Consider the following 12,084-nt stretch of genomic DNA (forward strand, 5'->3'; position numbering starts at 1 on the left):
ATGTACTCCCAGATCACCCTGCCGCCTGCGGGCGAGCGAGGCACCAAGAGGGAGAGGAGGGAGAGAGGAAACAGCCTGGCTCCTCCCTGCACCCCCCCTCAAATGGCCCCAGAGCCAGAGTACTCCCTCCCCTTTGACACCATCAACAAGAACGTCATGGCGGACATCCTGAACTCCCATAATGCTCATGTCTCTGAGTCCGGGGCTGACCCGCTCTACGACAGCATCGATGAGATGAAGATTAGAAACATCTTCCCCAGTGACGCCAACAACCTCGGACCCACGTATGGGAAGGTGGAGCACATCTACGACGAACCTGAAGGCTGCGCCGCACCCGCCGCCTCCGGGGGGCAGAAGTCCACGGCCCCCCCTTCGGTGTACGACGACCCTGAGGAGATGAGAGGAGATGCCTGGAGGATCATGGGTACGGCTGCTGATCCCAAAGGTCACGAGTACCCGTATAACCCCCGGGTGGACGACTACGCCGTGCCCAAACGACCCCAGAGGGCGTTTGCCGTCACACAGAGCACCAATGAAGAAGAAGGAGAAGAAGAAGATGAGGAGCAGCAGGAGGAAGAGGAGGAGCAGAGAGAGGAGCAGCAGGATTCTCCCTACAACAATGTGATGGTGAAGATGGTGTAGAGACAACAGGAGGAGAAACAGCACACAGACAATTTACATGATTCAGATATTTACTCAATAATCAATAGTTGTCCCAGTACGAGTCCGGACGATTCCCGTCAGCGCCCCCCTCTGAGTCAGAGCTGGACAGAAACTGTTGACGTCGTCAGAGCCTCAGGTTGATGACATCACTTCCTGCTTGCAGGTGATTTTTATCATTAACTATCATCTCATGGTGACGTAGCAGAGACTCTCTCTGCTGATGCCTTCAGGGACAGTACAGCGTTTGAGCTTTCCTGTCTCATTGCATCCTTCTCTTGTGGTTGTGTATTTGGCTCCACGGCGTGGTCGCCGGTCGCCCTCAACACTGCACCAAAACAACACCAACCGTTGAAAATCACTGGGTCAGTGACACAGAAGACAAACACAAAGGCCACATGTCCTCTGAAGACTCCATGACAGGCAAGGAAAAGTTCTGAGATGTCTGAGCGTCTGTAAACGCACCATGCGAACAGTGTTTAAACTGCCCTCTGTTCTTATTTTCACATCAAAATGATGAAGAGTGAGGAAATGATTCAGTTTCAAACTTTGTCCTGCAGGAGGCAGCAGAGCTCACAACATCTGGTTAGTACTGCTCAACAGGCACAGACAGGATCATCATCATCAGATCAAACTCAACTGTTTGTGTAAACCGTAGACATGTTGATGCTGTGAGTGTGTGTGGTGTGTTCAGGTGTGTTGTGCTGTTTCCCTCTGAGTGCGTGTACAGATGTTTCTGAAGAACCTGTCAGTCTGAAATAAATCCTCATTTACTCTGTTTCTTCATTCACTCTTTATCCCATTCATTCTCATTTAAATCCAAAGGGATCAGACTTGCCCAGTGGGGGTGGGGTGGGGGGTGGGGGGGTTCTTTTGCACACATGTTTTTGTTCTACTGTCACATCTGGACTAATGCAGTTCACTAATGTTGCACTACTGAGCAGCTGTCCGTCAGCAGGGGGCGCTGCCCCACATGGTGAGTAAACTTCCTCCAGATGTGTTTGAAACTGGTCTGAAGCTCATCTACATGTTCCACCTTGAACCAATCACAGCCTCATAAAAACAGATTCAGACAGTCAGGGATTCATACGTCATAGAACCTGAGGAACCAATCCTGTCAACTCGTGGGCACGGGGGGCGGAGCTAAACACACCTGAAACTTTGTCAGCACAGAGAGCCAGAGTTAGCATTAGCACAACCACTAACACTGTGTCAGCCACTGCCAGTTACAAGCTAACAAACAGCATAAACAAATAACAGATGCTAACTACGCTAACGGTTCTGATCCGTCTGCTAGTCTCTGATTCTGGTCTCAACAGACTCCTCATATGAGTCTGGGTCTGACTGAGGCTCCAACATGAGGCTGAGTCTCTGATGTTTCCTCCTCTAACATCTTCATCCTCTCTGCTCTTTCACCTGGACACCTGGAGCCAGCGGGTGGTGGGCGGGGCCAAGGCCTGATCCAGGTGTCTCAATGAGGAAGTCAGAGTCGATGAGTCTCAGACCCAGTTTTTATGAAAACATGAATATCAACTGAAACACGACCGACCGTCAGACAGTGAAGATGTTTCCTGTCGTGTCAAACTGTTTAACTACTGTAAAGAAACTAAAGGGTCAAACTGGACGTTAAAGGGTTAAAGCACTTTGTGTGTTGCTGCTGCATAAATGAGGTCGTGCTCCTGTTTGTTGGTGCTGACAGGATCCCTGCTGCAGATGTGACAGGAAGAGGTCGACAGTATGTTTCTTTAATGAGCATCTGTAACTTCGCTCTGTCTTTCTGTGTGTTAATGGACGACCGAGGCTGCACACACACACACACAGTCATAATTAAACACGTGTGTGTCAGTGTAGAGATGGGACTTTATTCATTATAGATACAGAAAACATTAAGAACCACCAATCAGACGCCAACAACTAACCCAGGAGCTTTCAGTTATCTGGCTTTAACCAACCATGATCAGGCTGAGGGGTCACATGATGGTGGCGATCAGCTGACATAGGACTGATTATAGAGAGATATAAAGTTCAAAGTTCAAAGTATCTTTATTGTCCCATTCAGGGAATTTTCAGCCAGAAAATCCAGAAGCATGAACATCAACCTGACGTGATGGTCAGAGTGTAAAAGTTCATTCATCAAGGTCAAAGGGCAAAAGTCAAGTTAGCAGCAAATAATCAAATCAAAACTTCTGAAATAAGACACATAAGACAAAGGATAATACAACCAAAATAAAATCAAATAAAAGCAACACATAAATAAAGACAGTGTAATAAAATCATTATTATTTCCAAAAGGACAGAACTTATACACACAGCAGCACCAGGTCACAAACAACTGAAGCTTCACATGTTTCTACTGTTGCTTCACTGTCTTCAGTCCATGAATAAAACATAAAAAAGGTTAACTTCATAAAAACATTTAATAATATTCAACCAAAGAAAGCCAGTTCAGCTTTCATGTGCCTCTAAGATTACCCATAATCCTTTGCCATTACTACTCAACGCAGGAGGCAGCATAGTTGTTCTATTCAGCAGGATTTAATCTGAACCCTTTTTTGTTACATAGTTTCCTTTTAGTCCATTTGCACTGGTGGTTGTAAAACCTTATAATTAAAATAAAGGTTCAAAATACATTTAAGTCTTTTACAGTCGATGATCCTCATTGTTGTGAAGAGCAGGTCTGGAGGAGGAGCTGCCTCAGGAGGAGCAGGAAAGAGGAGGGGCCTGGACTCCTCAGAGGTTAAACAGAGGATGGAGTTCAGGTGTGAACCCTTCACCTTCCTGCAGCAGAGCCCTGAGTCTGTCCTGGCAACAGTGACGTGAGTTTCTTCTGTTCCTCAGACTTCGCAGTAAAGGCCTGAGATCCGTAGTTACGTTCACGTTATTTCAGTAGTTGTTTTATATTAGAACTCTTGATAAGCTTATATTTTCCTCGTGGAATTAACTTGCAGTTTGAACCATGGGGGGATTGTGGGGTCTGACCCCCCCTTGATTAAGACCTGAATCCCCCCCAGAAGAACTAAAAACAACAGTTTAGGGCTTGAAACCTTTATATAACTGTGAGGGAAAAAAATTAACCAAAACAATCTGGGCCCATAAAAGAGGTCAACGTAACAAAACTAACTGAGGCAAAATAACCTCGAGCCAAACTCAACCTAACTCAACTGACCTAAAGACTAAGAACACAAGGGAACATATATACTGGCTGATCAGACCAGCTGAGACACACAGGGGGGCAACATATAAAACTAACAATCTAACTACCAAATAAATAAACAGGACAGTTGGTCTCGAGCTTAGAACATTATCAATAAAAAAAGAAATACCCTGCTATCAAACTAAGGTCTAAATAAGTAAATAATAAAACATAACAACCCCCCCATAATGACAGATACTTGGTTCAGTCCTAATTAACACATCCCCTAGTCTCCAGCTTCCTTAAGAGTGTCCTTTGCTCGACCCCAGCCAGATGACCCAGGCAGCAGAGGTAAGGAAACCCCGAGAACCGGCAAAACAGAAAGAAGAATAAACACATGTTAAGGCAACTTATATAAATAAACACAAATGTTAAATGTAAAGAAAATTAACTAAACATGTGTCCTGCCAATTAAACTAAATAATAAAATATGAAATAAACCATAAGTATCTTATATGAAATAAAGAACTGTGTCCTTCTTTGTGTGTTTACATGTATGTGCAATATGGGTGTAAAGTGTAAGGAAAACCTAAGGTAACTAAAGACAGGTCAGTGCATGGGGTTACCCACTTTTACTGTGTGGCTGCAAGTGTGGCCATCACAATAACTTTCTTACCTGTTGTTGTAGATATTATATTTCCCACATGAAGTGGACCATACCATGTTTTCACCTTGATGTCAGTTGAATGTCTTGTGTGGCTCCGTCCTCCTTTAGCAGTAGCTAACTATGTAGCTTGTTTAATACGCTTCACATTCTCACCTTGTGAGTTTCTGGATTAGATTGTGTCAACTATCTATGGATGAATGCTAATGTTAGCTAGTTCCTAACTTTAGCCTCAAATTACAGTTTAGCTAACTGATGTTAACCAGTTTCTAACTTTAGCCCTAAGCAGGGGTGAAAGCAGTTTTATATACTTGCCGGTACTTTGTGGAAAAATCAAACGTCCCAGTACAATAAATCAAACGCACCGATCCCCTCGGCAACCGCTGTGTTTCGGAAGTAGACGCGCACGCGCAGTCACGTGCTGAGTGAACTCGTGACGTCAGCTCACTCAGCTCCAGCTGAAACACAGCTGCTTATTCTGCTGCTGATTTTATTTGGGACATTTTGCAGTGAATGGAATGACATTAAACGTAGTGTTGGCTGGGCTCATAGGAGACCCCCGGACTCTCTCCCGGGGGGGGGCAAGAATCCATGTGTGTTGAAGGCTTAGTGATTATTTTAACAGTTGTGAAAAGTAACTGAGTACATTTACTCTAAGTACTGTCTTGATGTAAAATTGAGGTACTTGAGTATTTCCATTTTATACTTCCACACTACATTTCAGAGGAAATACTTTGTTTTAGTTCGACAAGATACTGAGGACTGACGCTCACTGTACTGTTCCCTTTGCCTGGAGGGAAAGTCCCTCTGTGGAAGCTGTGCTGCATGACTGTAACACACACACACACACACACACACTCTCTCTCTCTCTCTCTCAATAATACACATATATAACACGCACATGTACACTAACACACACTGCCCCAGGACACAGCAGGCTACAAAGGCGTCCCAGCATGCATCTCCCTGTCCGCCTTACAACACACCCAGCTGGGAAGTAAGTGTGTGTGTGTGTGTGTGTGTGTGCACTGGCCTGGAAGCTGAAGGAAACCCCCTCCTCATGACACCCAACACCAGAGAGATAAAATGGTGATGTCATACGTGTCCTACTTGTTCACAGCTGAGCTCAGCGACAAGGATGAGATGGTGATGTCATACAGAGAGACAAGCTAATGGAAAGAAGCTAACAGAGAGAGGCTAACAGCAGGAAGCTAAAAGACAGAAGCTAACAGCCATAATATTTTACTGAAGTAAATTACTTGTGTAAAAATGTGCTCAGGAAAAAGCAATAACTTTTTCTTGGCGTCTGCTAAAATAGATTTACATTATTTTTATTACTCTAATCCTTTAGTCTGCTCTATTCCCCCTCTGTCTGAAGGGCTTTGTTATCCAGGGCTCGATACGGCCCCTCCCCCCTCTGAAGCTGCTGGGGTCTGTCTAGACCGGTTCAAAGACCTGATCCACCTTCACAAACTGGACTGGAGCAGGAAAACAAGCGCACCCACTGTCGACTGCTTCTTTCTGCATCCAGCTGCTCCAGATCATCACGACCCGTGTGTCGTCTGTCACCTGGTGAACCTGAGCCCGGGGCTCCTCCTGTGTGAGCTCGGTGTTTGGTCTCCACCAGCCGAGTCAGATCCAGCTGATGATTCTCTACATGTTCGTCACTGCACAGACTCCTCAGACGCATACGTTACAGCTGCTTTCAGCCAAATTACAATTCCTTCTTTTTAAGCAGCATTGTTAGCGTAACGAGTCATTTCATCAGCTCCGGCCTGAACCTCGTGTGATTGCATGATTCTTATTTTTGAAAACCTGCTGCTGAAGCAGGTTGACTGAGTTTATCTGGAGAACTGAAACCAGTTCAACCTGAGCAGGTGTAAACACACCTGCTCAGGGTTGAACTCAGTGGACGTATGTGTTGAAACAGACCAAAGATATGACATCACTCTGCGTGTGTGTTTTAATTACAAGTTACGTCTGGTGAGCTGGAAGGATGGTTGAGAGATGCTTGTTTCCGTGGCAACCACAACAAGGATCTAGAGCTGCATCCCTGTTGCTGCGGCACCCGTGCATGCTGGCATCAGATGGGGTGATGAATGTGATTTAATACAGAAACAACCACAGAAGAAGAACAGCTCGGTCCCATATTCAGACTTCAGAGGAAAGTCCTGTCTGAAGTCTGTGGCCCTCAGACAGCAGAGAGTCAGAGCCGAGGACTGCTGCTCCTGCTGCTCCTGCTGCTGCTCCTCCTCCTCCTGCTCCTCCTCCCCCCGCCTCCTCCTCCTCCTGCTCCTGCTCCTCCTACCCCCGCCTCCTCCTCCTCCTGCTCCTGCTCCTCCTACCCCCTCCTCCTCCTCCTGCTGCTCCTCCTGCTCCTCCTCCTCCTCCTCCTGCTCCTCCTACCCCCCCCTCCTCCTCCTCCTGCTCCTGCTCCTCCTACCCCCTCCTCCTCCTCCTGCTGCTCCTCCTACCCCCGCCTCCTCCTCCTCCTCCTGCTCCTCCTACCCCCTCCTCCTCCTCCTGCTGCTCCTCCTGCTCCTCCTGCTCCTCCTCCCCCCGCCTCCTCCTACCCTGCCTCCTCCTCCTGCTGCTCCTCCTGCTCCTCCTCCCCCCGCCTCCTCCTCCTCCTCCTCCTCCTCCTCCCCCCGCCTCCTCCTACCCCCGCCTCCTCCTCCTCCTGCTCCTCCTGCTCCTCCTCCCCCCGCCTCCTCCTCCTCCTCCTCCTCCTCCTGCTCCTCCTACCCCCGCCTCCTCCTCCTCCTGCTCCTGCTGCTCCTCCTGCTCCTCCTCCCCCCGCCTCCTCCTCCTCCTGCTCCTCCTACCCCCTCCTCCTCCTCCTGCTCCTCCTCCCCCCGCCTCCTCCTCCTGCTCCTCCTCCTCCTCCTCCTGCTCCTCCTACCCCCGCCTCCTCCTCCTGCTCCTGCTCCTCCTACCCCCTCCTCCTCCTCCTGCTGCTCCTCCTGCTCCTCCTCCTCCTCCTCCTGCTCCTCCTACCCCCGCCTCCTCCTCCTCCTGCTCCTGCTCCTCCTACCCCCGCCTCCTCCTCCTGCTCCTCCTACCCCCTCCTCCTCCTCCTGCTGCTCCTCCTGCTCCTCCTGCTGCTCCTGCTGCTGCTCCTCCTGCTCCTCCTGCTCCTCCTCCCCCCGCCTCCTCCTACCCTGCCTCCTCCTCCTGCTGCTCCTCCTGCTCCTCCTCCCCCCGCCTCCTCCTCCTCCTCCTCCTCCTCCTCCCCCCGCCTCCTCCTACCCCCGCCTCCTCCTCCTCCTGCTCCTCCTGCTCCTCCTCCCCCCGCCTCCTCCTCCTCCTCCTCCTCCTCCTCCTCCTGCTCCTCCTACCCCCGCCTCCTCCTCCTCCTGCTCCTGCTGCTCCTCCTGCTCCTCCTCCCCCCGCCTCCTCCTCCTCCTGCTCCTCCTGCTCCTCCTCCCCCCGCCTCCTCCTCCTCCTCCTCCTCCTCCTCCTCCTGCTCCTCCTACCCCCGCCTCCTCCTCCTCCTGCTCCTCCTGCTCCTCCTCCCCCTGCCTCCTCCTCCTCCTCCTCCTCCTCCTCCCCCCGCCTCCTCCTACCCCCGCCTCCTCCTCCTCCTGCTCCTCCTGCTCCTCCTCCCCCCGCCTCCTCCTCCTCCTCCTCCTCCTGCTCCTCCTACCCCCGCCTCCTCCTCCTCCTGCTCCTGCTGCTCCTCCTGCTCCTCCTCCCCCCGCCTCCTCCTCCTCCTGCTCCTCCTCCCCCCGCCTCCTCCTCCTCCTCCTCCTCCTCCTCCTCCTCCTCCTCCTCCTCCTGCTGGTGTCTCCCTGTAACGGAGTCTGTACAACTGAACTGAATCATTTTCACATCGAACTGTTTAATACATGGAATAGTGACATGCGCAGTAAACTGACAGTGTTGCTATAGAAACAGCCTCTGAGATGACGCTCGTGCCCGCCGTGCAGCGGCCGCGCGCCTCCTCTCCTCGTGCACGAGCGCGGGATCCAAGGACAGACCGCGGGCTCGCGAGCATCAGGTCATCTGAAGCCCGCGAGGATCCCGAGCCTCGCGGACAGAAATAAACAAAATAAAAAACAAAGAAAACATTTAACGGACGAGCACGCGGTGAATCAACAGCACCGGACCGGATCTCAGCGCGGGATCTGTCCCTCACCTACCGGGACCGGACCGGAGCAGAAGCAGAGGACGGTACCGGGCTGGCGGAGGGAGCACCGGGAGGAGCACCGGGAGGAGCACCGGGAGGAGCACCGGGAGGAGCACCGGGATTTAAATCCATCACAGCCGGTGAAATCAACAGGAGACCGAGGAGCGGCGCAGCGGGATTCAGAGGCGGAGAGAGAGGTCGCTTTTAATTTGAAAATCTGCTGCCACCAGGACCAGCAGCAGGACCAGCACCAGCACCAGGACCAGCAGCAGGACCAGCACCAGCACCAGGACCAGCACCAGGACCAGCACCAGGACCAGGACCAGCACCAGGACCAGCAGCAGGACCAGCACCAGGACCAGCACCAGGACCAGGACCAGCACCAGGACCAGCACCAGTGAGTCTCGGTTATAGTTCGTGTTTGTTTTTCTGTCAGGTTTAACAGGTTTAACAGGTTTAACAGGTTTAAATTAATCTGCGTCATCGCGTTAAACTTCAACATGAATCAGTGAAAACAGAAAAACGCCCTTTGACCTTCTCCGCAGGCTTTCCTGTCAATTCATCCTCCTCCTCCTCTTCATCTTCTTCACCTCTCCCTCCTCCTCCTCCTCCTCCTCCTCCTCCTGCTCCTCTTCACCATCAGCTGATTGATAACAGAACTGTTTGAACTGAGATAAATTCATTCACTTAGATCTGATCTGAGAGCAGCTGTAACAGTAAAGAGAACCAAGTTTGTTAAACACCCAATCAGTGATCAACATGTGATGTTAAGCCCCGCCCACCACAGACGTTCAAACCACTGTGTTGGAGCAGTGCTGTCACTCCTGAATGATTGACAGGTGTGTCAGGGCCCGGTCACTCCAGCATTTTAAGTCCACCACTCAGAGAAGAGCTCGCCACCGTGACGTGTTTCATGTCCACTCTGGTGAACTTTGACCTGTGAACTCGCCTGGTCCTGACAGAGCTGATGTCAGAGGGGGCGGAGAGCCGCAGTCCAAAACACAGGGTCTGTCTCAGCTCAGTATCTGTGGGGGAACATTTCAGTTCCCCGACTCTGTTCCTCATATCAGTGTGACAGAGAGGAGCAGGGAGCAGGGTCACACAGCTGATCACAGCTGGTCACAGCTGATCACAGCTGGATCACAGCTGATCACAGCTGGTCACAGCTGGTCACAGCTGATCACAGCTGATCACAGCTGGATCACAGCTGATCACAGCTGGTCACAGCTGGTCACAGAGAAGAGTGAAGAGTGACACATGAGTGAAGGGAAACAACCCTGTCTCCTAGGAGACCAGGTTCAAACCAGAGACCAGGGTCTCATCCAGACCCTGTCTGGGGTTCAGGTCAGTAAAGATGGAGGCTTTAGGTTCAGTGCCAATTAACAGGTTGTGAACTGTTTCTGTATCAAACCAGACCAGGATCTGTGTCTGTCCTGAACCAGGATCTGAGACCAGATCCTGATGTGGAGTCTCTGCAGCTGGAGGCTGCAGCATCAACACGTCTGTGACTGAAGACAGAAACAAACATTTCATCATGTTCAGTCCCCAATCCAGCAGCTGCTTAGCTTAGCTTAGCTTAGCTTAGCTTAGGATGAAGGCTAGAACCGGGTTCTGTTTACCAGAGATATGATGTAATTGTCCACCAGCTAATCAGCTGATCAGAAAATTGATCAGTAACAATGCTGATAATTGACTTTGTGTTTTAACTAAATCAGATTTGATGCTTTACTCCGGAAAATGAACTGAATGTGTTTGACTCCTCCTCCTCCACTTGTCTGACCTCCTTCTCCTCCCTCTCCTCCTCCTCAGTGGAGCTGCGTGGCGTGCTCCTCCTCGCCGTGCTGCAGTGCTGCTCGGTGGCGCGGTGCGGCTGTGAGCCTCGGCTGGTGAACATCGGCGCCGTCCTGAGTCAGAAACGTTTCGAGCAGGTGTTCAAAGAGGCGGTGAGCCAGGCCAACACCCTGTACGGGAAGGACAAGTTCAAGATGAACGCCATCTCCGTCACACACAAGCCGAATGCCATTCAGATGGCTCTGTCTGTGTGCGAGGACCTCATCTCCAACCAGGTGGGGGCGCTCTCCTCCTCAGCTCTGATTGAACCTGCTCTCAGGGTTAAAATTGAAGCTGAGCCTGAAGCCTGAGCTCAGGGCAAAGAGAACCTCAGACAGATTACCTGTCACCCCAGATCTCAGGTGTGACAGGAAGTGCAGGGGAGCTCGTGCTCAAAGACAGGAAATGAAGTTTCTGTTTTCACATTTACCTCAGTTCACTTCAAACCTGAGTCCACCTGAGACCTGAGTAAACACACAACTCCACACACAGGTGTGAGCAATGCTGCAGCAGGCAGACTGTTATCTTATCTTAGCATAAAGACTGGAACCGGATTTAGCTGGTCACATGATCACAAAGGTCAAACATAAACCTCGGCTTTAACGAGGTTATTCAAGTTCAACAGGCAAAGTGTTGACACATCATGACAAAGAGAAAAGAGTCAGTTTGTAGTTTAAAGTGTGTGAGATGATCAGACCTCCCTCTGTTTACGATGAACCAATGAATCCAGGATTTAATCCGCAGATTCATTGATGATGAACGTGATGGTCAGTTTCAGATCCTGCAGCCTCTTTGTTCAGAGCTTCTTTATTTTATTCATGTGTTTAAGAGAAAGAAAAACAGTTTCTAAATGGAGAGAAAAGAGAAGGACAGAGAAATGAGATGTGATGGAGGACAAAGGAGTCGTTGCAGAGGGATTGTGGGTAATGTAGTCCTACCTATTGTCCTCTGAAGGTGAAGGTCAAACCTCCTGTGCCTCTCTCTCCGCCCTTTAATAAACTCAACATCTCAGGTTTAAACGTGAAGCTTTAAAACGAGATAAAAAGCAGATGGAGTCTGGAAACACAAAACAAGTATACCATGCACCAGTATATATTCTGATCACAGCTGATTCAGCTGATCACAGCTGATCACTGATCACAGCTGTTGACGGGACAGGAAAGTGGCCAGAGAAAAGAGGAAATGAGGCCAACATGAGAGAGAGAGAATCAGAGATGGACGTCAGATTAACGTCCTCTCTCTCTCTGCAGAAACACAGATGTAATCCCTCCATCCTCCCAGTGGAAAGATGGAGGGATTATAGACACAGCGCGCGCGCGCACACACACACACACACACACACACACACACACACACACACACACACACACACACACACACACACACACACACACACACACACACACACACACACACAGTGTTTGCTGCAGGCTGATTTTCTCTCGCCGTGTGAAGCCACTTGGTTCAGTCTCATTCTTCTGTGTGAGTTTGTTGTGTTTTGGTGAAATAAGAGAAAAACAGACCACGAGCTGAAACTGATGTGTTTCTACTCTCTGAACCAGACGTTCAGTCTCATCACTCAGGTCTTTCCTCTCACTGATGATGAAATGATGGACAGAAACGTGTCGTCATGCAGCTCTGACTCCTCCTGCTTGTTCCTCTGATCTC

The 12,084-nt window shown here is 50.1% G+C and overlaps 2 protein-coding genes across 7 annotated transcripts in view; both read left to right on the plus strand.

Annotated features, from left to right (window-relative positions):
• The window catches only part of dok2 (docking protein 2), a 13,525-nt gene extending 12,079 nt beyond the window's left edge, over nucleotides 1-1,446 (plus strand). For all 4 annotated transcript variants that reach the window (XM_071472377.1, XM_071472378.1, XM_071472380.1 and 1 more), the window contains one exon: nucleotides 1-1,446. This exon is cut by the window's left edge and continues 159 nt beyond it. In XM_071472377.1, coding sequence (XP_071328478.1) covers nucleotides 1-642 — 642 coding nt within the window. In that variant the 3' untranslated portion in view covers nucleotides 643-1,446.
• Nucleotides 1,447-8,314: 6,868 nt separating this feature from the next.
• Nucleotides 8,315-12,084, plus strand: part of grin1b (glutamate receptor, ionotropic, N-methyl D-aspartate 1b) — a 52,715-nt gene continuing 48,945 nt past the window's right edge. For all 3 annotated transcript variants that reach the window (XR_011687131.1, XM_071472303.1, XM_071472302.1), the window contains exons 1-2: nucleotides 8,315-8,977; nucleotides 10,396-10,652. Coding sequence is in view for 2 of the 3 variants with exons in the window: in XM_071472303.1 (XP_071328404.1) it covers nucleotide 8,977; nucleotides 10,396-10,652 (258 nt within the window). In the remaining variant the exon portion in view is untranslated. The remainder of the gene's footprint in view (nucleotides 8,978-10,395; nucleotides 10,653-12,084) is intronic.

This window comes from Trachinotus anak, unplaced genomic scaffold (genome assembly GCF_046630095.1).
Source record: "Trachinotus anak isolate AG129_WGS33_773 ecotype Australia unplaced genomic scaffold, CSIRO_AGI_Tana_v1 ptg000038l, whole genome shotgun sequence".
In the NCBI taxonomy this organism is placed as follows: domain Eukaryota; kingdom Metazoa; phylum Chordata; class Actinopteri; order Carangiformes; family Carangidae; genus Trachinotus; species Trachinotus anak.